The sequence below is a fragment of the Asterias rubens genome, chromosome 22 (genome assembly GCF_902459465.1).
Source record: "Asterias rubens chromosome 22, eAstRub1.3, whole genome shotgun sequence".
Classification (NCBI taxonomy): domain Eukaryota; kingdom Metazoa; phylum Echinodermata; class Asteroidea; order Forcipulatida; family Asteriidae; genus Asterias; species Asterias rubens.
In genome coordinates this window covers 65372-89393 of record NC_047083.1, presented here as the reverse complement: position 1 = coordinate 89393, position 24022 = coordinate 65372, and the positions used below count along the sequence as shown (strand labels likewise).

The 24022-nt window shown below is 37.9% G+C and overlaps 2 protein-coding genes across 9 annotated transcripts in view; both read right to left on the bottom strand.

Moving 5' to 3' along the window:
- Positions 1 to 7948, bottom strand: part of LOC117305192 — a 47615-nt gene extending 39667 nt beyond the window's left edge. For 7 of the 8 annotated variants that reach the window (XM_033790000.1, XM_033790002.1, XM_033790003.1 and 4 more), the window contains exons 1-3: positions 7856 to 7948; positions 7675 to 7751; positions 5276 to 5333 (exon numbers count right to left, since the gene is read on the bottom strand). In XM_033790000.1, the coding sequence (XP_033645891.1) occupies positions 5276 to 5333; positions 7675 to 7751; positions 7856 to 7938 (218 nt within the window). In that variant the 5' untranslated portion in view covers positions 7939 to 7948. Of the gene's footprint in view, positions 1 to 5275; positions 5334 to 5430; positions 5588 to 7674; positions 7752 to 7855 lie in introns of those variants that run through there. The other variant, XM_033790006.1, reaches the window with a different exon arrangement.
- Positions 7949 to 10247: 2299 nt separating this feature from the next.
- On the bottom strand, positions 10248 to 12107 carry LOC117305381 (forkhead box protein B1-like). Its single transcript, XM_033790251.1, has 2 exons — positions 11801 to 12107; positions 10248 to 11098 (listed from the first exon to the last, which is right to left on the bottom strand). The coding sequence occupies exons 1-2, from the start codon at positions 12105 to 12107 to the stop codon at positions 10248 to 10250; spliced, it is 1158 nt and encodes a 385-aa protein (XP_033646142.1).
- Between the last annotated feature and the right edge of the window lie 11915 nt (positions 12108 to 24022).

The following is a 24022-nucleotide window of genomic DNA, read 5'->3' as shown; positions in this document are numbered from 1 at the left end:
ACTTGATCTTTGTAGAATTGACTTAAGTTGACTTCAATGAATGTGATCTAATAGATCCAGCATCCAGCATGTTCCACACTTACATGAAAAGCACACGTTTAAAGTCAGTACAAAATTCAAGTGTTGCCTGGTAACTTGCATCGACACCGGTAACCAAGCACCTTAGAGGTCAACGGAGGAATAATAGTCTGTATAAAGATCAACATGACGACGTGTGACTTTGGATGTGTTCGTGTGTGTCAGTGGATGGATTGAGAGGTTTGGGTATTACTAAATAAACACAAGATAGGAAATGATAATGGGAACTCTAGGGGATAGGATCTAAACAACCTCGTAAACCATACGTAAGCCTGAAGAGCTCTCCGTCCAGACATTCTCTAATGTCTGGAGTATGCAGGGAAAATATTGAGTTAAAAAAACCAGTATCGTTAAGAGAATTGAATTTCATTCTTGAAAGGGCAGCAATTTTCCTCTGAGGGGCATTTCAAGAGGAACATCTAAATTTGTATTGGAACCTTGCAAAGGGCATCACAGAAAAAGCACCCACGGTAACCAATTTGGGTGTCGTGGGTTACATTGGAGGCCTGCAGAAATAACTTCAAAAACAAGGATTTTAGTCTCGCTCTGAGAGCCCTGAATGCTACTTTCCACACATTTGATCTTCTCTTTTAAATTCCTCATTATTGTAAACTGTACAAGTATGTAAAAGGATAATTGCGTACGTCTTAAGTCAATAATCAACATCTAGACGGAGCAACATTGTAAGGTGCTGATTTATTTAAGAAGATGATAGAGAAAAATACTTTGGGACTGGCAATCTACTCAATGCGCTTCAATTTATTTAGTTAAGAATCCATATTTTATTTGGATAGCAGACCGTATGTCTGGTCATGTTGGTTGAGTGAGCCATAGAGAAAGTGTTGAGGTACGATTGTTAGGCGAGGTTTGCAACGTCCAATAAGTATTGAACATTCAGAAATAAGAGCTCAATAAACCAGCTGTTTGAAATCCCGCTTAGGTTAATGTCAACAAATTAGCTTCAATCGTAGCAGTTTCTTACTAGAATAACGAGGAGACTTGAAAGATGCTATAAACAACACATTTTCTAAAACATCAATCTGATGATCTATGGATTGTATCAAATTGCATCAAGCATCTCAGACAGTCTTAAAATAAAGAAAACTGAAAGACCAAACCATTGAGGCATTAACACTCAGCTAGACATCCCAAGGTACGTGTATGTAGGTGGTAGGCTCTACCTAAACGCAGCTTTAAATTTTGATATTTTGTATAATAATACAACAAACCTCTGTAGCTAATATGCAGTATAAATGATATTACATGACCACTGTACAAATAATGTAAATTTGTATGCGTAATAAAAACAACAAAGCTTGAATGCCCTTGGGAATATAATAGCCATGTACTTCAACCAAGCCATGGACATCGGGCAGCGGCAATATTTTACTCTTTTCTACAATGACAAGATTTATATGGATTTCAATTTCTCATCAGGTGATTCAAGTCCATTTTTACTTCATTGTTTCTACGAGCCAAGAGTACTTCAGAAACAATAGTGAGATATATTTCATGACATTACAAAAAAAAATATAACAAATATCACTACCGTACAAAATTTCAAATCCTACACAGTAGACCTAGAATGCTGTTTCTAGAGTGCTCATGCAGGATTTGGAATAAAATCAAAATCTTGTTTAAAAACAGCATTTCCTCTGAACAGTAGTCCACACTAGGCTAAATGCCAGTTGAAACACAAATGTCATTCAAAACACTCAGTGTTGAAAAGCATCCCAAGTTCATTTGAATTGACTGCCTCATTTATGATTTAACTGGATAGTAAGTAAGATTTGAAGGTTTGCATGGTGTACAAGTAAGTATCATGAAGAATTTAAATAATTGTGCAAGCTGACAACCAAGTAGCAAACTCTCCCTCTCTCGTCAAGAAGTGTTGATTCTGAGAAGGCTAGAGACTCGTTCTCAGTTCTGATTCTTATCAGACCAAAACTTCTTTACTTTCACACCTATCTTATTTGCTTTACGTTTTAATTACATAGGTGAGGTTTGTAGTAACACCATGTGAACATCTCTGTTGGTTCTTAAAAGAATCGGTGGATGGTTTAAACTCAACATTTCGATCAGTATGCTATGATCAGCTTCAGGAGAAAGAGATTTTCAAGTGGTGCTACTGCCACCCTCACCTAATTACTTCCACCATGACAAGTTGCAATACATGTATATCCTATTCATTAGGCTACCCTTCCAATAAATCAATAAATCACAAATGACAATGGACAACCTCCATGACTATAATAACCCACTCTCATAGACCAACTCATATCATACTCATTGCTGAATAATGTGTTTGGATAAAACCGTCCATATTCATGATTCAACTGGAGTGAAATGCACTACTTCCAATAACTCAATAAACTCAATAAACCACTACATGTAGTCTTAGCATGACTATGACATACTCATTTCTAAACAGTTTGTCAGATTGAGTTGCATGTCCCTCCTGCTAGCAAACATAACAATAGGGTATTACATTGGAATCAAACCAACTAGTAATACATGGCATACAATAACAATAGTGTTGTGGTGTGATTGAGTAGGTATGGGAAACTATACAGACCAGGGTTACTACATGTGCATGTAGTGCCGAGAGGCGTTAGGTTCAGGGACAAACCACTCTATACATTCCTACAGTCTCCTGAGTCAAGTTATGACAAGGTACATGTAGATTTATAACTGGAGTAGGAACTTAGTAACTTTTCAAACGCTGTGTTAGATTTGTCAGGGTTTGCATGTTCCAAATGATTGGATTGGGCGTGTTTCTATGTAGAATTACACCAAATTGTTGAATGAAAAAACTACTTTCCTAGGTTTCGTGTAACAATGATTTATCAACACTTTCCAGAAAAGCTCATTCCTAACTTGAAGCACTACATGTAGGTCATTCTGGCCTTGCTCTATAACGGTTAACGAACTGTCACGTATGTGTTTAATGTATTGCTCCTTAAAGTGTCATGCTGTATTCTGTAAATGCTGCTATTAACCCACGCCCCCGGCTGTAGGCCCCTACATTACAGAAAGGCTTCAGAGTTAATCTTCCCAACACAGAAGTTGGCCAAGATTCATAATCCTGATTGTAAATGGACAATACATTGAATCAAAGCCAGTAAAGTGTAAGTAATAATTTGTCCGCACTGCAACGTGTATGTAGAGCAAGGACCTTCTTGAAATCAATAACAGTCCATGTAGAGACTAGAGAGATTTGGATTAAGTTGAATTGGATAAATCTGTACTGTATAATAACTTCTATTTTCTTCCTTCATGGTATAACAATCCTTGGATATGTTAATCTAAACTAATCAGGTTTAAAAAGGGATCAGACCAACATTATTTACATGATGGAGCGGAGAAACTGAAGGAAAGAAATGCATCATTACTCCAGCTTGAACATCTCCTAGAATGAAAAATTGTGTCAAGACTATCATGGTTATTACTCAAGCCTGGATTTATGTGAAGGCTGTGTCCTCTTTGAACATCTCGTAGAACCATGGTGGAACGAAGACTTGTGTCAAGACTAGCATGGTTATTACTCAAGCCTGGAATTATGTGAAGGCCGTGTCCTCTTTGAACATCTCGTAGAACCATGGTGGAACAGAGACTTGTGTCAAGACTAGCATGGTTATTACTCAAGCCTGGAATTATGTGAAGGCCGTGTCCTCTTTGAACATCTCGTAGAACCATGGTGGAACAGAGACTTGTGTCAAGACTAGCATGTTATTACTCAAGACTGTAGTTACACAGAGGCCAAGTTCCTATAGACTTTCAGACTTTCCAATGGTAGTGTTCTTTGCAAAATGAAAATGGCCTTGCCCTCTCAAAAAAAATGAAATTCCAGGCCTGATCACTCTTACACCATGCCTGAATCACCAGCTATGACTACGGCTACATGCAGCGTATGCATTGAAGTATACAGTAGTAGCCCTTATCAACAGTCAGAGCCGTAGCCATGTAGCTGCTACTTTGGATTAAGGCCTTACAGTAGGCCTAAGGCCATTGCTGTCTTAGAGTTGAAAACACTATGTTCGTACATTGTTTATTTTAAAAACGTGGGGGTACATGTACATGTACAAGGGCAAACCACTTAGTATGCTTAATTAATTTTATTCACTTGTTTTCTTTAACTTGCTGAGACTATTTTTTTCTGATACAAGGAAAAAGTAAATACCAATCCGGGAAAGAAAATCAACCAATTCAGAAATTCATTGTGTTAACATCAAACAACATGCAATCCTGTTTTCTCTTGTTTGTGCTTCTCAGATTATTAATAGATTTAAGGAATTGAGATACTCAGTCTCCTCAGGGGATGGTTGAACACTTAAAATCTGACATCATTTCCAACTTTAAGGCAACATACAAACATATAAAATAGGTTTCAAGGACAGATAGTCAGACTCTCTGATCACAATACCAGGAAGATTCAATCAATAAATAATACAATAAACAATCAATAAATAATAAAATAACTATTGTTTACGATGACCATACTGTATATTATTATTCATCACATTTCAATTGGGTGTAGCTCTGAAAATCTGTACACTGATTGGACTACTGGGAAATACTCTCAGTACTTCCTAAAGAACCTGATGATTGTGTTGTTACACATTCTACCATGATGCAGGCTGTTAAGGCTGTGTCACACAAGATAATTTATAGGCAACTTGTTTACAACAATCGATGAAGATAATCCATTCACAATTTTTGTTGGAACGTAAGAAAATGTTTGAAATATAACTCCGGTAATATGCACTGCAGTAGGTTGCCTTCAAGTTGCCTTGTGTGTCCATAGAGCAAGGTTTACGGTGTGACAAGGTCCTAACATGGAGAATGACACATTGATTGAGGTCCTAACATGGAGAATGACACATTGATTGACTATGCCTGTACTATGTACAGGTGTATTATGAAAACAATGCAACACAATATGGTTAGTCTGAGCAGGGTTGGGCTTCAGGGTTACATCATGTAGGTGATAACTATCAAAACATTCATTACAATTTATCAACAACCTCTCAGCAAGTTATCTTAAATCTAATTTCCAACAGTTGCCTGTATTTTAAACAATGCAAATAAATCTGTAAAATCCTCAAAAACACAGACAAAGTTTTGTTCCGACTGATGATCGTTTTTAAAACATTCACAATCCACTTTAAAAAATAACTTGATACAAAGAGTGACTTACTTCATGTAGTAGGTTGCTCCTTCTCTCGTTATTCCCTCCTGCCATCCTGGCGGCAGATCTGAAAACAACAAAAATATACAAAGATGTTCCTTTAAATCTCTCACAGTTTTGAAGACAGGAAATCTCACAGTACGGATTGTGCAGCAAGTTCTTACTTTATTTTGGACTGAAACTACACCCCCACATCTATTCCGCTTGGAGCCACCTGATTCTGTGGAGTCTAACTGGTAGACGTTATTGTGACTGCTGGAAACAGTTTTGAGTGATTCTGTGGAGTCTAACTGGTAGACGTTATTGTGACTGCTGGAAACAGTTTTGAGTGATTTCCTGATGCTTTGAGGTCAAGGGTTACTTGTAGATGAGCGCTTGGGTCAAATGATTAAAGGGACTTTGCCTTATCATTTATTTAAACAATGATAAACTGAGTTAGTTTGGTCATAGAGCAATGTTTGGAAAGTACAACATGTATTTTCTTTCGTTTTTAATTGAGCACCTATCAGAGAAGAAACTTTGTTTACTTAGGAACCACTTAATTTCAATTCTTGAACATGAATCTTTTACAAAGGAGCAAATAAGTTGCAAAAATTACAATTTTTTCATTATTTGCAGTAAATAAACAAAGTAGAAAAATTCCCCTTCTCGTCTAGAATGAAAGACAATTAAAGATGATTATATTTTGTTTTTTTCTGACAAATGACATCTTTAATGCATTTGACCCCATGGCATTATGTGACTTGCGATCTTCTACTACAGTCTTCTTGATAATTCTAGAGCTCTATGGTTCGTTGCTTCAAACAAATCCCATGACCTTAGAGTCTCTTAGAGACCATATATGCTTAACATTATGGGAAACAGGTGTACGTGTTGAAAAGCCCTTGGGTGCACTGCAAGATGGGACACACTTATTTTTAGATCGCAGTTTGTTATTTGTTTTTCAAACCTGCTTCGACAGCTCATCAAGCATTCGGTACACATTTCTTTTACATGTAATGCGAGTTACAAAATATTTGAATTTTAAAATGGAAAAGACTGCAATGTTCATTGCATCATTGAAAAAATAAAACACAACAAAACATTTAAGATATTGGTGTATTGAGGAGATTTCTCTGTATGCTTTATTGTATTATTCATAAATACCTCAGACAGTTTCGCTATTCCTATTGGTGGAGAGTGCGTCACGTGGGGGTGATTAAGCGGTTGATAATGACCAGCTGGAGCTGTTTATAAACGGTTGTTTTCTGATACATTTACATGCCTACTATGACAGGGTCGTGGCCATGCAATAACGGCCCTTACCTTTGGCCTTTATCGCACAACCAAGACCCTGCCGGTTTAAACAGCAGTTTAAGAACTTGTTTCTACCCTTTTATGCCCTTAAGAGTAAACCTCAACAAATTATACTTCCACCATGCAAAGTTTCAAATCCTATACAATGATATTATAACAATGTTTTGGTTTTCTAGTTATTAGATTTGCCTTGTACTTTTTGTATTGTTTCATTGAAAAAAATAAACAATAAAAATCACCTTTTACACCTTTCTAAAATAAAATAATGATAACATTCCTCGATGCCCTGCCTGATCTGTGTGTCCCGAACCCAATGAGAGGGGGTTTATATTGAAACTAAATTAAATTAAATAGCAAAATGTTTTGGTTTTCAAATTACACTGACCATGTACAATCATGATAAATCTACTGGAGTTCTCAAGCCTATTCAGCATCTATAGATGAGGGAACAGTGTGGTACTGCTTCCAACAGTGGACACCAATGTATACATTATGCTTTAATTTTGCGTTTTCTATTAGTATTAAATTATTACTAATTGTTATTTGTTTATACAGATGCATTTTTGATTGGTGCGAGTAAAATAATAAGGGAAAAAAAAGTGTTCGCCTATCAGTTGGTATTGATGGACCCCTTGCCCAACTTCTTCACGGCGGCGGTGGGCAGTTCAATGGTTTTTTTAGGGAGCGTATCCCAGTCACTTTAGTTTCATGGTTTAGAGTATAAAGCGTCCTGACACAGAGTTCATATCTGTCACCCCAGGGTCATCTGAATAATGGTGCCCAGGTTATTTGTTTAGTAATACAACAACAGTATGCATGGTCGCTTCTTTTGTTAAACAAACTATCTGGCAGACCTATCTATTTTGTTTACACACTGAGTGACACAGTCAACCAACTGACCAACCCGTCCCCAGATTCGTTTCTAAATCATTTGTAAAATCTTTCAGCATGTTCAGGCATTTACTTTCATAGATTGAATGTTATCTTTATCGTAGATTTGTACATCAGCATACCAACGTTTTACAATCCCTCTATAATATTAATGGAAATAAATGATAACTTCCGAGACGGAAGTTGTTGGACATCACTTGTTGAACAGTAAATTGGCTTACCATCTCTATCGCTATGTCCTGTGGCCATTGCTTTACCTGTCAATGGGTGTAGCCAAGTTGTGGTCCGTGTCTCTTCACTGCAAAACACACAAAATAAAAACCGTTAAATATCCCTTTTTCTTTACAGACAAGTGGTGATATTCGGTATACATAACGTTGAAGGGTTTATCTTTGCACTTACTTAATAAAGAAGATTCTGCCATCAGATTTGACCCCAAATGACCACTGAGGAGGAAGGGGATCTCGACGAAGTCTTTCGGCCATGTTGTGTACATTCGCGTACACCCTCTGTTTGAATGTAAAACGTACGCGCTATGGCGTACCCAGTGTGCGCTTTATGGAGTTTACCTCCACACATTAGAGCCCAGTTTGTATTTTGTTCATTGTTAGGTCAATGGAGTATTGGGCGCGGGAGGATCTCATCAAACTGTACATGAATGGGGAATAATAACAAGCCCAATTGGGCGTTCAGATAATGGGTTGGTTTTGTGGGTTCAAAGTACAGTATTTTGGGACACTCTCTGAGGTTAATTTAATTACAGAAGAAATGTTTAAATAAATAATCTAGAGATCGGATTATTGTAGAAAAGAATGAGTCAATAAGTTGAACTTCATGAAAAGATAACACGAAAACTAGAGTATTATTAATTTACTTTTATTCCTCCATGAATTCACACACACACGTACATTTCCCATACTACAGCTTACAGGCAGGGCCTAGGCCTATTATTTTTTTATTGAATATTTGCATAAAATGGGAATTCAATTATCAAGTCAAGTTGGAACTTGGGGTTGGAAGAAATTTATCAAACCTAATTTTAGTTTATCATTCATAGAGAAGTTTCAGTTGTTGTATGGCTTCATTTTCGACGAAAGGAAATTATTTTGATCAGTTTTTATAACTTTTTTACTGAAGGAATGGTTAAAGATTACACTGAGATCATCACAATATTTCGCATGCCATGGACAATCATGTTAGATGCAACACGTTTGTCAATAAATAGTCGACCAACCCCCCCGCCGCCTTCAGAATAATAAGTGATCACCGATATGTTAAAATGTCGCCCTCTCGTGACAGTGTAACAAACTAAAATTAATTTAGTAGTAGACCATGTCTTCTACCTACAGTTAAAGTGGATGTGGATCGACTGACAATCAACATTTTTATTAGTAGACAATGTCTTCTACCTACAGTTAAAGTGGATGTGGATCGACTGACAATCAACATTTTTATTAGTAGACAATGTCTTCTACCTACAGTTAAAGTGGATGTGGATCGACTGACAATCAACATTTTTATTAGTAGACAATGTCTTCTACCTACAGTTAAAGTGGATGTGGATCGACTGACAATCAACATTTTTATTAGTAGACAATGTCTTCTACCTACAGTTAAAGTGGATGTGGATCGACTGACAATCAACATTTTTATTAGTAGACAATGTCTTCTACCTACAGTTAAAGTGGATGTGGATCGACTGACAATCAACATTTTTATTAGTAGACAATGTCTTCTACCTACAGTTAAAGTGGATGTGGATCGACTGACAATCAACATTTTTATTAGTAGACAATGTCTTCTACCTACAGTTAAAGTGGATGTGGATCGACTGACAATCAACATTTTTATTAGTAGACAATGTCTTCTACCTACAGTTAAAGTGGATGTGGATCGACTGACAATCAACATTTTTATTAGTAGACAATGTCTTCTACCTACAGTTAAAGTGGATGTGGATCGACTGACAATCAACATTTTTATTAGTAGACAATGTCTTCTACCTACAGTTAAAGTGGATGTGGATCGACTGACAATCAACATTTTTATCTTTCGAATCGAACGTTTGCTCTAAGAGTAGACCTATGAAAAATCCTGTGAAAAATTGCTAAAATGGTCTAGACAAACTAATCTTACTAGTTTGACTTAAAACGACATGTTGCCTGATTTGTGCTTATTTAACACACTGTACTAACCCAAAATATTGCAAATATTATTAACAATTAATCAGAACAGAAATTTCACAGAAAACGATAGTACTTTGTAATAATTATTTTATTCACAAATTCTGAAAATCACCACTTTGTAACAATATTATTTCAAATTTCGAATAGAGTTTATTAATAATGTGATTTACTTTTAATATTGTGCAAAACATCCATGAACGGAACAATTCTTAAAGTAAGACCAGCTTTCTTAAAGCAAAATAAACACAACAATACTATTATTTTGAAAGCAAACACATCCTGTATTTTTGAAATAGAAAATTGTTATGTGCATAATGCAAAAATAGAGTATTAATAATGTGAATCAGGTCAAACCCGTCCGCGAATAATTTGTGTTGGTTGAAACAGTATAAGAGTAGCTTTCTTAAAGCATATTAAATACAACAATTATTAGTTTAACAAAACTCACATCAAGTATTTTTGAAATAGAAAATTATATACAAAATGAAAATAACCTTTAGTGAAAGTTTTGTAAAAGTACTCTTTGTTCATTAATTTGTTCCATGCTTAGTTAAACCAATACTAAACGCAAGTTTAATTGATGACAGTGTCTTTGTTTAGTTGGAATGTTATCTCATTGAAGATGTGTTACTATGGTAACTACCAAACGATGTTGTAGCCGCTGACGTCATAGTAGGATAACAATAACCTGCTGGGTAAGTGAGTCCTAGGGTAGTTGGAGGAAACCCAGATAGGGGCGTGGTTACTGAAGAGGTGGGAGGACCATACTGGACCGGAGAGAATGGGTACCCAGGTAATGATAGATGGTAAGAGGGTGGGCTGAGTCTTACTGCATCATAGGTGGGTGAAAGGTCACGAGGAGGTAGGACACTGAGCTGAGGAGGAGACGGTCGGTCAATGTGAACTGATAATGGGCTTGTAGATGCTCTGCTTGGTGTACTACTGGGTGTCGGTTGAGCCGAGACTGGGTAACTCATTGGTGCTACAGATGGATATAATGAGGAACTCGCTGGGTACATACTGGGTGCACCTGGGTGTGTGTAGGATGGTAGTGTGGTTACAGTCATTGGTACAAACCCAAGAGGAGCAACAGGATAAGATGGTGTACTGTATGGATGATACATAGAGTAGCCATGTGCCATAATGTCACTAGCACGAACTCGACGACGAGCGCGTCTTCGATGAAAATCACCACGGGAGAAATCATCAACATTTGCGGGGTGAATCGCCCAGAAGTTCCCTCTGCCGTCACCGCTGCGTCCGTACTTGATGAAACACTCGTTCAGAGAGAGGTTATGTCTGATGCTGTTTCTCCAGCTGCGGTCGTTGTTTCGGTAGTAGGGGAAGTTCTCTTGGATGAATTGGTAGATATCACAAAGAAGAAGACGTTTCTCTTTGGATGCAAGGATTGCCATGGCAATCAAAGCGATGTAGGAATGAGCAGGCTTACTGTCCTTATCTGAAAAAAAAAAACATAAGAAGACAACAGTTATTATGGGATTTGTAGACAAGTAAATAAGAAAATCAAATACGAGCACACCCGTAAGTCTTTTAGAGAGAAAACAGAACCTGAAAATAAATCGTTCTTGTTTAGATTCGTTTCTAGGCATTCTAAAAGCCGTCGAATTATCAATTCCTTTGTAGCATTTGACATTATTTTTTTGGGTTACAATTATTTGTGTGCCCCAATCAACATTTCAATCTTATATTGATTTTTTATTTAATTTCAAAACTGTGTACTACGTTTTGAGATAAGAAGAATAACCTGCAATTGGAATACTCAATTCAGAGTTGCCAGAAATGCTTACTGCCAGTAATGCTTTAAAAAAGATTGGAATTGAAAAGTTTCTTTAAAATGCATTACAAAAAGCAAAGCTGCAATATTTTTTTACAAAGTCATTTTTTCATTAATTCAGAGTCATAACCAAACTCACAGACCCTTCTTATGAAATTCATATGGCAGGATAAATGTCCACCTTAGGGAATTATTGCCAATTTTAAAAGGTTACTTTCAGGGAAAAAGCACTAGTTTCTAGCACTAGAATTTGCTAGTTTCTTGTTCACTTTTTTGTAACATAAGACCAATAAAAAAGTACAAGAAAAGGTGGCGGTGGGATATTATTTGAAGTAATTTGAGAATGAATACTTTCAAAACATTTACCTGATTTTGCTTTCTGTTTCTCTTCAGACTTGAGGGATGACGTTGGTTCTGGTTCAGGTGAACTACTAACATTGCTGAGTCCATCAGGGCTAGATGGACTTCCACCCGTTGAATTCAAGCCATCTCTCCCATCCATCAATCCAGGAACTTGGTGATGAGCTAAATCACCGTGAAAACTAGGAAACTTAGCATCACTACTGAGAGTAGGGTACGGGTGATATGGCTGGAATCGCTGGGGGTGATAAGCCGTAGTGGCCGGTCGATGGGGAGCCTTCTCGGTAATTTTCTCGATGGTGAAGAGCGTCATATTTGCTGATGTTGTCGTTTAGACCTTCAAGATGTTAATGATGTCTTAAGTGGATGGGGGAGTAGTTAAGAAGTTGTGGCTACACGGTAGAGTGTATCGAAACAACAGTCTATTATGGGCGATTTCTGAGAATGCCAGTTGATTCAGATTTTGTTGGTGTCCAACCCACATCATTATTCTTTGCGTTGGATGACTGAATGTCTATTGATGGGTATTGACGAGGGTCAAGTCAGCTAAATAAAGCCATTGTTAGATGACAATAGGAAGATGGGGTGCTGTCAACAGGTCATTAGGAGATGGTCTTGCGGTTGATTGTGAGCTGTCAATCAAGGTTGTTAATGATCATGTCAGTTGTGTCACAATAATTCTATCAGCTTTGGGCGAAAAATAATGTCCGTAAGTTGCCTCCACTTTTCAACTAGTTTTTACCAAAAGGAATTTCTCGTTATTTTGAGTAAGTTAGATACTATTTTATTTCATAATGAATGGAAAAGTGGTGGGATAAAACGGAAGTATTTACAGCTCTAGGTGTGCAGCATTTAATTAAAATCTCAGACTTTTACTTGCAAAAACTGTCAAAGTTTAAATCGGGAGCAAAATATACCTTACTGCATGCATGTACCGATTTAAAAAATATTTTACTCATTCGAATGAGAATCCATTTACATTTGTTGTGCTGTCTCATTTCATAATACGTCACATTGTAGTTTGAAAAACTGGCTTGCACGAATTTGAGATTACCCAATTTTATCTTGGATTACAAAAAATATAACTATTAAACAAATATTACGATAAAATAAAGTAAGCTGTTTCAAACTGCTTACCAACCAAAAGGACCTATGGTATAAATTAAAAAAACATTTGACGTTTAAATTCGACCTTTGCATAGTCTTCCTCGATTTTTTGTTGCCGTATTCTGGTTGCTAGACGATTTGCCAAAAATGACAGTTTGCCTAATAACTATAAATCGACAGGAAACAGACAGATTAAAACCTTCTCAATTCCTAAACAACAACTCCTCCCTCTTCCTACCTCATTATCTTGTCTTGTTTCTTTAAGATGTTCTAATTGATGTTTCGTGCAATGTCATGGGTGGTTGTATCTTTGTTTAGTATCTTAGCATACGATGATTGCTATAATTGTTGTGGTAGATGTTGGTTGTCCGTTGTGGTCAGTAACAGAAGAGGACACCTACTAGGATGGAAAGATGTTGGTCAAGTGTTATGGTCAGTCAGAAAAGTGGACACCTACTACGAGGGACTTAAGAACATCCGGAATTTGAATAGCCACCAGGGAGACGCTGGTGAAACCATAGAAGAAGAACTGACCACGCTCGAATTATCTAAGAAATATTTAGTAGGGAAACAAACGAAAACCTCTATACCTTGTTTTACAATGATTTCATGAGCAAATATAAAATGGGCCGTAATATGAACGTTTTTACCGAACTATAACCCAGTAGGTCATAGTTTTAAGATGTGAGGATAATACCTGATACTTCCTGTGATGTTTTTAATTGGCTAGCAAACCATTTTAATGCTATAGTGTTCTCCATTAGTTCACGACTCTATATGAATGAAATCTTAAAAAGTCTCCAAAATTAATTTGACAAATTGTGTTTAAGTCGATGGAGTCACTAATTATGACTTTAAATATGCCGACATAAAATTGTTAAACATTCCCTTTAAACACATCGTTATTTAGTGTCCAATTCTTAAAAGCCACCCCAACTAATTTCCACAGCAACATGAACTCACCAAGTTTTTATCGTTCATATTAGCAATTTTGTGGTAAAACTTTTGGGATGGTTTATTTGAAAACAATTTGCTAGCATTTCACATCTGTTTTATCCCCCCCCCCCCCCTCAGCATACATCTCCCACATCTGAAATTATTCTGATTAGTTCCCGTGATCAATAGGGCATTGTTCCTGAGGTTTAACAACCAAGCTGGATCCTCCTCCCAACAGATACAATTAAACTAAATTATGAATAGATAGCTCGGGAAGGGGGTTGGGTTGTATACAACACCTCAGCTAGGGTCAATGTAATCAACCTGCCAATCAATTAAGATAGACAGGTGAAATAGTAGTAGGTTGACGCCTGGCTATTGTTTACCACTATAGGGTACAGTGGCCAGGGATCTTGACTTGTTATAGATGGGACGTGTTGATTGAACATACAATGATGTATGATAAACGAAGACGATGAATATAATATGGATTAAAGATCTGTCTTTAAAGGAAATGAAAGAAAGTCTTTTTGACGAGAGACTCCTCAGCACCAAGATGGTGGAAAAATGATAGAATAACTACAGAAAAATACTTATGTACAATTATGCAGAGAATTTCATAACAAAAATCAAACAAAACAAACGAGCATAATCACGTTTACAAATTAAACGTTTCTTTCAATAAGTTATTAATTTCTAGTAATTCTGGCTGATACAACCATGTAAATGCAATAATGATAAGATGTACATGTGATATACGTAGTTAGGGCCCGAAATGCAATCCAGTTTAAACTGTTGGGGTCACCCGGTGCAACAACATAATATAAATAAAATACGCAGCTATTACGTAATTCTCTGCTTTGGGAGGAAGAAGAGAAGTCTTATCTATTCCATCTCATTTATACCAATTCTAATTGGTTACAAATAATATTTCGACAGAAAGTTTTGCCTCTTAATATTTCTGGTCAATCCAACAAACCAGTTGTTTATGAATAGCCACGGATAGGTATAAGCAATTCAACCAATAATGTCACATTATCAACCAAATAGAAAACACATTTACAGGAGTACATTTTGTTAAACTTTTGCACATTCTTTGATTGGAAACTTCGCGTTGACATCGTGCTGCTTGCCAGGAGTTTCACTTTCATTTGGCAAATTGTACTTCCATCGGATGTTAAAGTATATGGGAAACTTGTGGAGGGAAACCAAGGCCAAGACCATGCAACAAAAGCCAATTTTGGACTCCGTGTAATTGCAGGCCAGGTGGTGAAGATGGAACGAAGATGGACTGTGTTTATAGCGGGTGTACCTCGGCGCCAACCCCCACTGCTCTTTCAAGTCAGAAGCTCATCTTGAGACTGTCAATCTACATGGAATCACTGACATCACAATGTACCATTCTTACCAATCGGAAGTTGCTATTGTATAACTACGTTGTCAGATTCAGGGTTTACAGCTCAATACTTGATTATTGTTGTTTGTGTATAACGATAAACGAAGGAGTTGTTTTTGAATTAAAGAGGATCACAAGAGATAAAGGAGTTAAACCAAACAATGTTTGAATGACGTGGTGGTACATTGGAAACAATTTGCTTAGTCAGTGATGCTTCTACGTCCCGACCTAGAGAAACGCCACCACTATGTGCAATACTAGGAATAATACTCTCGAAGTCTTGATAACAAAAAACAATAATACAGAAATCTGAAACTTTCTTCTGACTCAAAACGACTGTCAACAATTTGAACACTGAGCTATAATTCTGAGTAAAAGGCAATCCACAGTGACGCCAAAAGTGTAATTTTAAAACTTCGTACAGCTGCCGAGACGAGTCATGGTGTAAAACTTCTACAAGATATAACAGTACCAAGGGCATCGTAGAAACTTTCGCTTGGCTCAAACTTATCACAAGAGGGCGCTACGTAATTTACTCAACGGTGTTGAACAAAGGGTGTGCGATGAGGACAGGGCGGGTGGCTGACGGGTGTGTTGCACGCGACGTGTGTACGGCCACCCTCTCTAACGGTCTGCTAGGATAAACCACTGGCCTTGGGCACGAATTGTTGTTAACTCACTGAGTGGCCGCTGCGATACCAGAATGACCGGGCCCACGGCAACATGGGGGCTCCCTATTCTTATCCTTCAGGATGGAAACGAAACAAATTCAGTCGGTAGAATTCGGCATCTTCAAGACTTGTTTACATTCATAACAATTAACAGCTAGAGTTTGGTTGGTTTCTGTGGGATCGTGTCAGTGGTATAGAGCACAACAAAATGCAATCGCAAAGCAAAATTGTGAAATCAATAGTAATTTTAACGTAACAATAATACAGAGTGTAATAACAAGCCAGTCAATAATTACTCAAAGTTAAGCTATTAATAGCTGGATGACATTGACAATGAGTTTGGGAATTATTTCAGTGAGAAAAATTATCAAAAATACCTTTGTGCCATTCCAATATTGAAGTGCCTTTTGTTATCAATGTGGGTACATGTATGTCCATCTGGATTTATGTAGGAAGCTGTGTTAATTCTAGAAAACAAATTGAATTCCAATTTTGGTCATAATCTTGAACACCCTTTGTTGTAACCAGGCAGCCCTGGGCATTTCTTGTTACGACAAATGGGATTTGGTCTGTTTGGTTAATGGTCATTTTGTCTTTATTTGATCACGTCAAATTAACTAATTGAGCAAATCAAATGGTGATTTACTTCTTCTTAAAGTAAAACAATCGTCTTGTATAGAATACATAACCCGAGGCCAATTTGCTCAGATGTGGTTTTAACGTGCCGTGGTGAAAACCACATGGATAAAGAATTGGTACTTCATGTACCCTCCAGTTATTTAAGGAATCGCGTCTTGAACAAGAAATTTGATTTTCGTTCCATTAATTTTCAGATTTTTGATGGAGTGGCCATCAGATTCTTGTTCAGCCGCTCCATCAGTCTAATTGCTGAATGAACCAAGTTATAATGAAATTTAACTATTGACGACGACCGAGAATTTGGCGAGTGCTAGCGGGACAGCTGCAAGATGCCCGCGGGAGAATATTATAGTTTCTACGGCAGGTAGTGGTGCTCTCGCCTGGTGAAGACCTGCTGTAGACACGGACCAATTCACCATGAAAATAAGATGAATTAATACGTTGCAAGTGCTTCCTTTTTGACAGCCTAAAAGCGTCATCTGAAATCGTTTCAAAACTCGTTTGGCGATAGAATTGATGTGTTAATACAAACTATTTGTCCTCCTTATATGCTCAATATTAAACGTTGAATTATAAGTATTTCCTTAAGATGGTTTTACTAAAGATAAAAAGTAAATAAATTCAAGGAAATATTTAAGCTTCTTACAAACAATGGATACAGGTAACTTTAACCGAGTAAAAATGAAGAAGCTTTATATTTTATGTCTTGCAGTTGGATTCATCTATTTTGAAACACAATATCTGTGTACACAAGTCAGTGGAATAATATCTGGTCATTGGTCTATAGTGAAATGATGAAGTAGGTACCAATAGATGACATCATTGACACGTCATGGTTGACTTAGTGCGCAGTAGCAACTTATCGATCATGTGATTGAATAACTTGACAATCCATCAATGATCCATCGGCTGACCTTAATGGAAGGTCATTGTTCCGTAACAAATTAATACACAGAGAATGCAACACAACAGGACAGGACATTCCCCAATTTCATAAAGCCTGTAAGTACATGAAACACCCTTTTTGGGTGAATCGACTCTAAGTATAGCTCATAGATTTTTATCTCATACGTTTTTGGGCCTACTGGTTTTGTACCAGTTCAGTTATGGTTAAAACCGTATACGATATACAAAGCGAGACAAGAAATAAAGAGTCCCAAAACGCCCGGCTTTCATAATTACCAGAGATGTTCAGGTACTGCAAAGTTTCCAAGTGCTTTCTTGCAGGCAAGGCAAATATTACCACACAACAATAGAAAGGCGTTCACGTGTATCAGTAATACTCACGGCATGAAAGGAAGGTCAAAAACTTTTAAAGCGCCCTCTGTTGGTGAATATGAGCACAGGTCGAGCCGATAACATACGACTGTTTAATGAATCGCTAGGGGTCCAGTTAGTAGGCCTTCATGCAATTTTGCTCTCAAATAACGGAATACCTAGTCCAAAACGAGTTGTGTGGTTTTTATAAAATATAAAAACAAAACAAAAACAAGACACAAGCTACTACAATATTAGGTTAGATCAGCATTTCGTTAAAGTAAAATATTGTAAAAATACTTACATAAATTAAACAAAAGAAAGATTGAACATGGGATCCTTAATGCTCTTATGGAACCAATAATGAAACTTAATAACTCAACATAATATCCTTAATAAAAACACTTCTATTGCCACTTCTGTTGATTGCATCTTGTGAACATTTCGCTAGTGTGTGGAGGAGAGCTTATTGTGATAGTCTGCACGTGTCCGTTAATCCACTTGGGTCGGGTAGCATTGATTGACGCAGATGTAAAGCTTGGGTCCCAGACGACCATAGTTGTTGTTGTTTTGATTAGTCATTAGCTCCACTCTCAGATTTATTATGGACTTCTCAGCTAAGTTTAGAATATTATTGGACCGATAACAATATGTGGAGTTTTAGAACTTGACTTTTTTATGGTCTTACAATTAGATCCCATTTGATATTGAAAGGAGAGACGGATCGAAAATGTTACTATTTAAAAACTCTAACCAATTTGAATGAACAAGAATCAAGTGGGTGTGGAATTTGCACTTGTATTATATCACTTCATGTATTAATCCATTTTATTGTCCCAACAACTGAAGTTGTGAAGATGTTCTAATCAGTGAGGCAGAACTCCGCGTAGATTGCTAAACCAGTATATGCTCAGTCCCGAACTTGGATAAATCTTTGTTAACCCTTGAGCTACACAGACTGAAATGACAACTTTCTTCAAATTGACCCCCAGCAAACACTGTAGATACTCCTCCATAATGCTCATGTCGGTTTAGAAACCCTAACCAACGTGAGCACACGAGTACCATTTCTCACTTCTCGCCTTCACTGTATGGAAGGTTCATTTGATTCACAACCAAGTATTCAAATAAGCCGTGTTTGTTAATGCAGCGCTATGAACGTGTTCGGTTTACAAGCCGGTCAGTGAGTCGAGTGTTTAACACTGGGCGTGGCTTACCACACAACTATTAACAATACACACAGTTTTATTATAGTGAGGATTCACGCGTGAATATAAATCATAAATCTAAGATGACAGATTCCTGACTTTTATCACTAATTGTTCCCAATGAAATAATTAGGTGTAGTTATGGATCTTTGGATTATTTATGTCAGGTCGATGATTCTTGTTAACACGAGACAAGAATGATGTTCAGTGAAGGTTGACAGAGACACAGATGAGCATTCGTTAAATTGGTAAAGGATTTAGGACGGTGTTGGGAATTATGAGCCCGTCAGTTTGAATAGGAAGAACACCATCATGTATTATACGTGCAACGTGTTGAATAGTATGACACAACTTCCTTATTCTTTAATTATTTTATAGATGATAAAACATATATAATAAAGGCATGCAAGTTTACAAACAAAAATAATTTCCAAAACAGAGTAAACAAAATAATAATTTCAAAACCTAAACTCATTACACAGAACAGACACTTGGTTAGGGTAAGGCGATAGAGTGAAATCTAAAACCTCATTCTCAGATGCCTCTTGAGAAATAAACTCAAGGAGTTTCCTGCCCCTGGATTCAGGAAATCTTATGATCGGCCAGTTCCACTTTACATTGTATATTTTAATATTTTGTGTTAAATGCATTACCACGTGGCCGTGCGTGTATAGCATTCACTGCTCCAACTTAACGAAGCGAACCCTATCCATTGCAAATATTATCGATTTACAAGCAATACGGAAATGAACGAAATTACTCTAACACCTTTTATTAACACAGCAATAAGATTGATTATTATTCTTATGTTGAACTTGTTTTCCAAGAAGCGGGAATTAAGTACAAATAATAAATTGTAACAGTTGTTAATTTAACTGAGTGAATAGTGACGAATGCTGACAGGGTAAAACTAATAGTCATTGTGCCGTGTCGAAACATGACGTGATACTAGTCTCATTCCGTCACTTTAAACCTCACAGACAGCCCATAATGGTCACAGATTGATGGCAACATATAAATAAACACAGAAATAATAATAAAGACTCATTATAAATAAAATTAGTTACTTTAAAAAAATAATTTCAAGGTCTTTTTTAGAAAGAGTTGTGCATGAAAGTGACGATTGGACACGTTCGGGCCGGCTTGGCGAGGAGCGTTGTATACGAGTCAAGCGGACTACAGAATCAAACAAAGAACTATAATATGCAATGTAGACCGCAATCACATAACACAACAAAAACTGCTTCATACTGCCCTTAAAATACACCAAAAAATACCAAAATTGTCATCACAAGTCAAGAGAAGTGAGACAAAATACGAGTTGTTTTTGAGCCAAGAGTCCCTCACGAGGCAGTGTGAAATCAGTGCTGTAACAAGCACACATAGCTGGGATACGCTCAACCGACGCCCAACAAAAGAACAGCACAACCTAATTATTCATTGTAAACACAAGTGGCTTCCACTGCGCAAACGCAGAACTCGCGAGGCGCTAAAATTGAAGTGGCCAAACTTTTGGCGAACAGGAGTTCAGGCGCGCTTTATCGCACAAGAAATACAAAACCGGCCAGCTGTCACGAGTAAAAACCTGTGGATATATACTAGGGTAGGTCCTTTTAGGTAGGCGTCATACCAAATGTGACATACATGACTCTATTTAGATCTATAAAGGTCTCTTCCGGGTTTACTATGGGTTTTAGAAGTTTCTGAAAAAGTTGCGAGAAGTTTGAGCGCGTTTTTCTTGTTTGGCGTTGAGCTGAAGTTACACAGAAGGTGCGCGCTGTGTGATGCAAGGAGTGATACGTTTGAAATAAAGTGGCAGGCTGGTTCAAACCGTGCACACGCTGTCTGGCCGACGGTGCTTCGCTATTAAGGGGAAAACTGGAAAGCAATAGAGAAGAGCCGCTGCACTCGGCTTGGGATTGGACGTGCACACAGAAGCGAGTAGAGCAAGCTAGCGTACGCCTTCCTTTACCGCACGTGCCCTTACCTTTTCATCTTCACAATGAGAAAGACAAAGTGGTATATTACAGGCGAGTAGGCTTTATTTTGGCAGGGTTTCCAGAGCGAGCGCGATAGGTCAGAACTGCAGCTGGCGGCGGGGGTAGAAACACGGCGACTGATCATCGGCGGACAAACATCAGAGATTGGAGATCGGTGCTGCTTTAACTGAGCAGAGCTTCCATGCACGCTTTGTCTCCCCCTACTAAATGAGCATAAACAGCTGCCATCACTAAATGGGGAGCATTTAAAAACATATAAATAATAAAGCTGATGGGGGCCGACAATGCTGAGAGACCTCGAGGTAGCCCCGCGCGCTCCCAAGAACCTAGCCAAGCGATCTAAATATGAATGTCATCCCGTCTGCCGATATTCAGGCCCTGATTGGCGATCAACCCTCCGAGTTATACCGCTGCCAATCCATTAAATTGCGTTTAATTACATTTTGCCCGGGAAATTGTAATGCTAACGGATTTCCCTTTGTGGAATATGCAAATAGTCGGAGGGGGGAGCGCAAGAAGTGGGGCCATTCAGTACGGGTGACAATTACTGGAGAACGTGGCAGGTGCATCGATTGTCTACCGTCGCCTAATGTAGTTTTCGGGGGAGTGATTGGAGAGGAACCGCACTCGATCACGGAGAAGCGAGCAAACGCCGGGCAGATTGCTTGCTTTCTTTGCCCGTCCCACGCCAAGTTTTTTCTCTAACTGGTCTCTCTCGCCTGGACGGGCGACGGCTCCCGGTTGCCTCCCTTTGTCCTTACCCTCGTTTGTCCCACACGGCACCCGGCTACTGCCCCTTAAGACGCTTCCCTGCAGTGTCTTGGAGACGGTTGGCTAAGGAGCCGACAGTCACCAGTCTAAAAGAAGACGCCAGGGGGTAAGGAAAGACCAAGAACTTGTTCAGTTGGTGTGTCCATCTAAAATCGCCAGTGATCAAGACAGCCACGTGCAGAGAAGGACAATTGAATCCTATGGGTAGGGGGTACACGGTTTATTGATTGCTCCCAATATTGTACATTATGAATCAAAATCTTGCAACTTGTGTTTTCGGACAAATTTCTTTCAAACTGTTTACTTTTGCATTTTATCACCGAAATGATGACCAGATCGAGAGCACACAGTTGTATCATACTTTACACACCCCTGCCTCGACGTATGCTAATTTGTTGACCCTTCACAAAAGGTCAGAGGTCAAATGACGAAGCAAATGACCCCACCGACCATTTCTAGGAGTTTTCGTCACAAAGCCGGCACGAGTGAGCGACGAAAAACGACAGAAATTTGAAAGATATTTCGCTTTTAGAGTATCCCTTAATAACGTTTTACAAAGAGCAGTCCCAGTACTCTTGAATGTTGCCTTTTAAATGACCTCTCAATGTCCCAGGTCAAGAGGTCACGTGATATTTCCTGACGATGTCAAAATCACCTCAAAATGGTCGGCACAATGCCGGCACAATGAGGCATTTCAAGAAATTCATGAATATTGTTGGCTTTTGGGGAAAATAAGCAATAAAATGAGTCACAATGAGCGACGCGTAATTAGTGCACCACATCCACACTCTGATGATGGTATATGATGAGGTCAAAGGTCATATGCAAATGAGAAGACCCACTTTCTCCTCGCCTGAACATAGGTTGTTTTCGGCACAATGCCGGCACAATGTCCTATCAGCGCAATTTGCAAAAGAAATCTCATTTGATTTAGCAACTTGTCTTTTCCTCTCGTTTTTACGTTGTTAAGAGTCGATGCGCGGCTTTTTTTTATAACGGCATTAAATAGTCGTCTCCTTGCCATATGAGGAACAATTGACGAACAAATGACGTCACTACACAATTGTTTACCCAAATGATGCATTTTTCTTCCCAAATGACGGAGAATAAAAAAACGCAAAATAAGTAACGAGCCAGGGCAACAATTCGATTCTTGGATTTTATCTCATCGATTTGTTTCTAATATCGTAAAGGAAGTGACATCGATATGTTGAACATAGCTTAACATAGCTGTTAAAGGTCATTCTGAGGTCAAAGGTCAAAGTTCAATAAATAACAAAGAAACAAGTATTGATGAAGACCCCACACGGAATAAAAACAGATCGACTTTGAATTGCAGCTTTTTGAATCCAAAGGAGTACAAAATGCAGGAATGCAAAAAGAAGTCGAGCATAACTTTTCTTTTAATCTGTGCTAGCATTATTTATAATGCACAGATAACGCTGACTTGTTTGAATAAGTTTTAAAACACGCTCAATTTACGTATATTTATATAAATTGTCACTCCGAATTTGTGTCATGAGCTCTTGTTAAAACAAACTGCTTAAAAGTGTTCATTTAATGGTCACAAAGAGGAGTTTGGCTGATAATGAACCAAATTCGGCGAAATTACTTTGAGAGTAAATCTCGTGACTGGAATGGTGCACAATGTAGATAGCGTACTTAGACGAAATAAGACGGTTTAGTGACTCGTATTGTAATACTTGGAGTACATGCCCTTTTTATACAACAAATCGTTAATTGGAAAACTTGATTAGGTATGATTTAAAAATGTGCGTTACGGATATACAAAGCTTCCCCATAATATCATTATACACAAAATATAAAGGTAAATATTACAAACAGGATTGTAAACAACTCCTGCCACTTATTTTCAAATAACTAGCGATTTTGGGCTCCTCCGAAACGGGGACTTTTCTCCTTCGATTGATGGAAGAGGTTGATTGAGGTTTATTTCAAAGTTATATTCTCGTAATTATTAACTGAAATTTAAGTCAAAAGAATATTTCATGTCTGTTTAAATCTGGCAACTTGTTTTCCACGTCACCACCCACTAATAGTGCTCTATGATTTATCACTAAAAACAAGTCAAGTTGAACAACAATCACAAAGCTTTTTGCACCAGTGTTCGAACGACCGTTTCTTCTTTGAAAATTGATAGCCTTGATTTGTAATTTGACGGGAAAGTCTGCAGTCTGGTTGGGTTATAGTGAGCAGTTTGGACTAGTAGCAGGTTGCTGGGG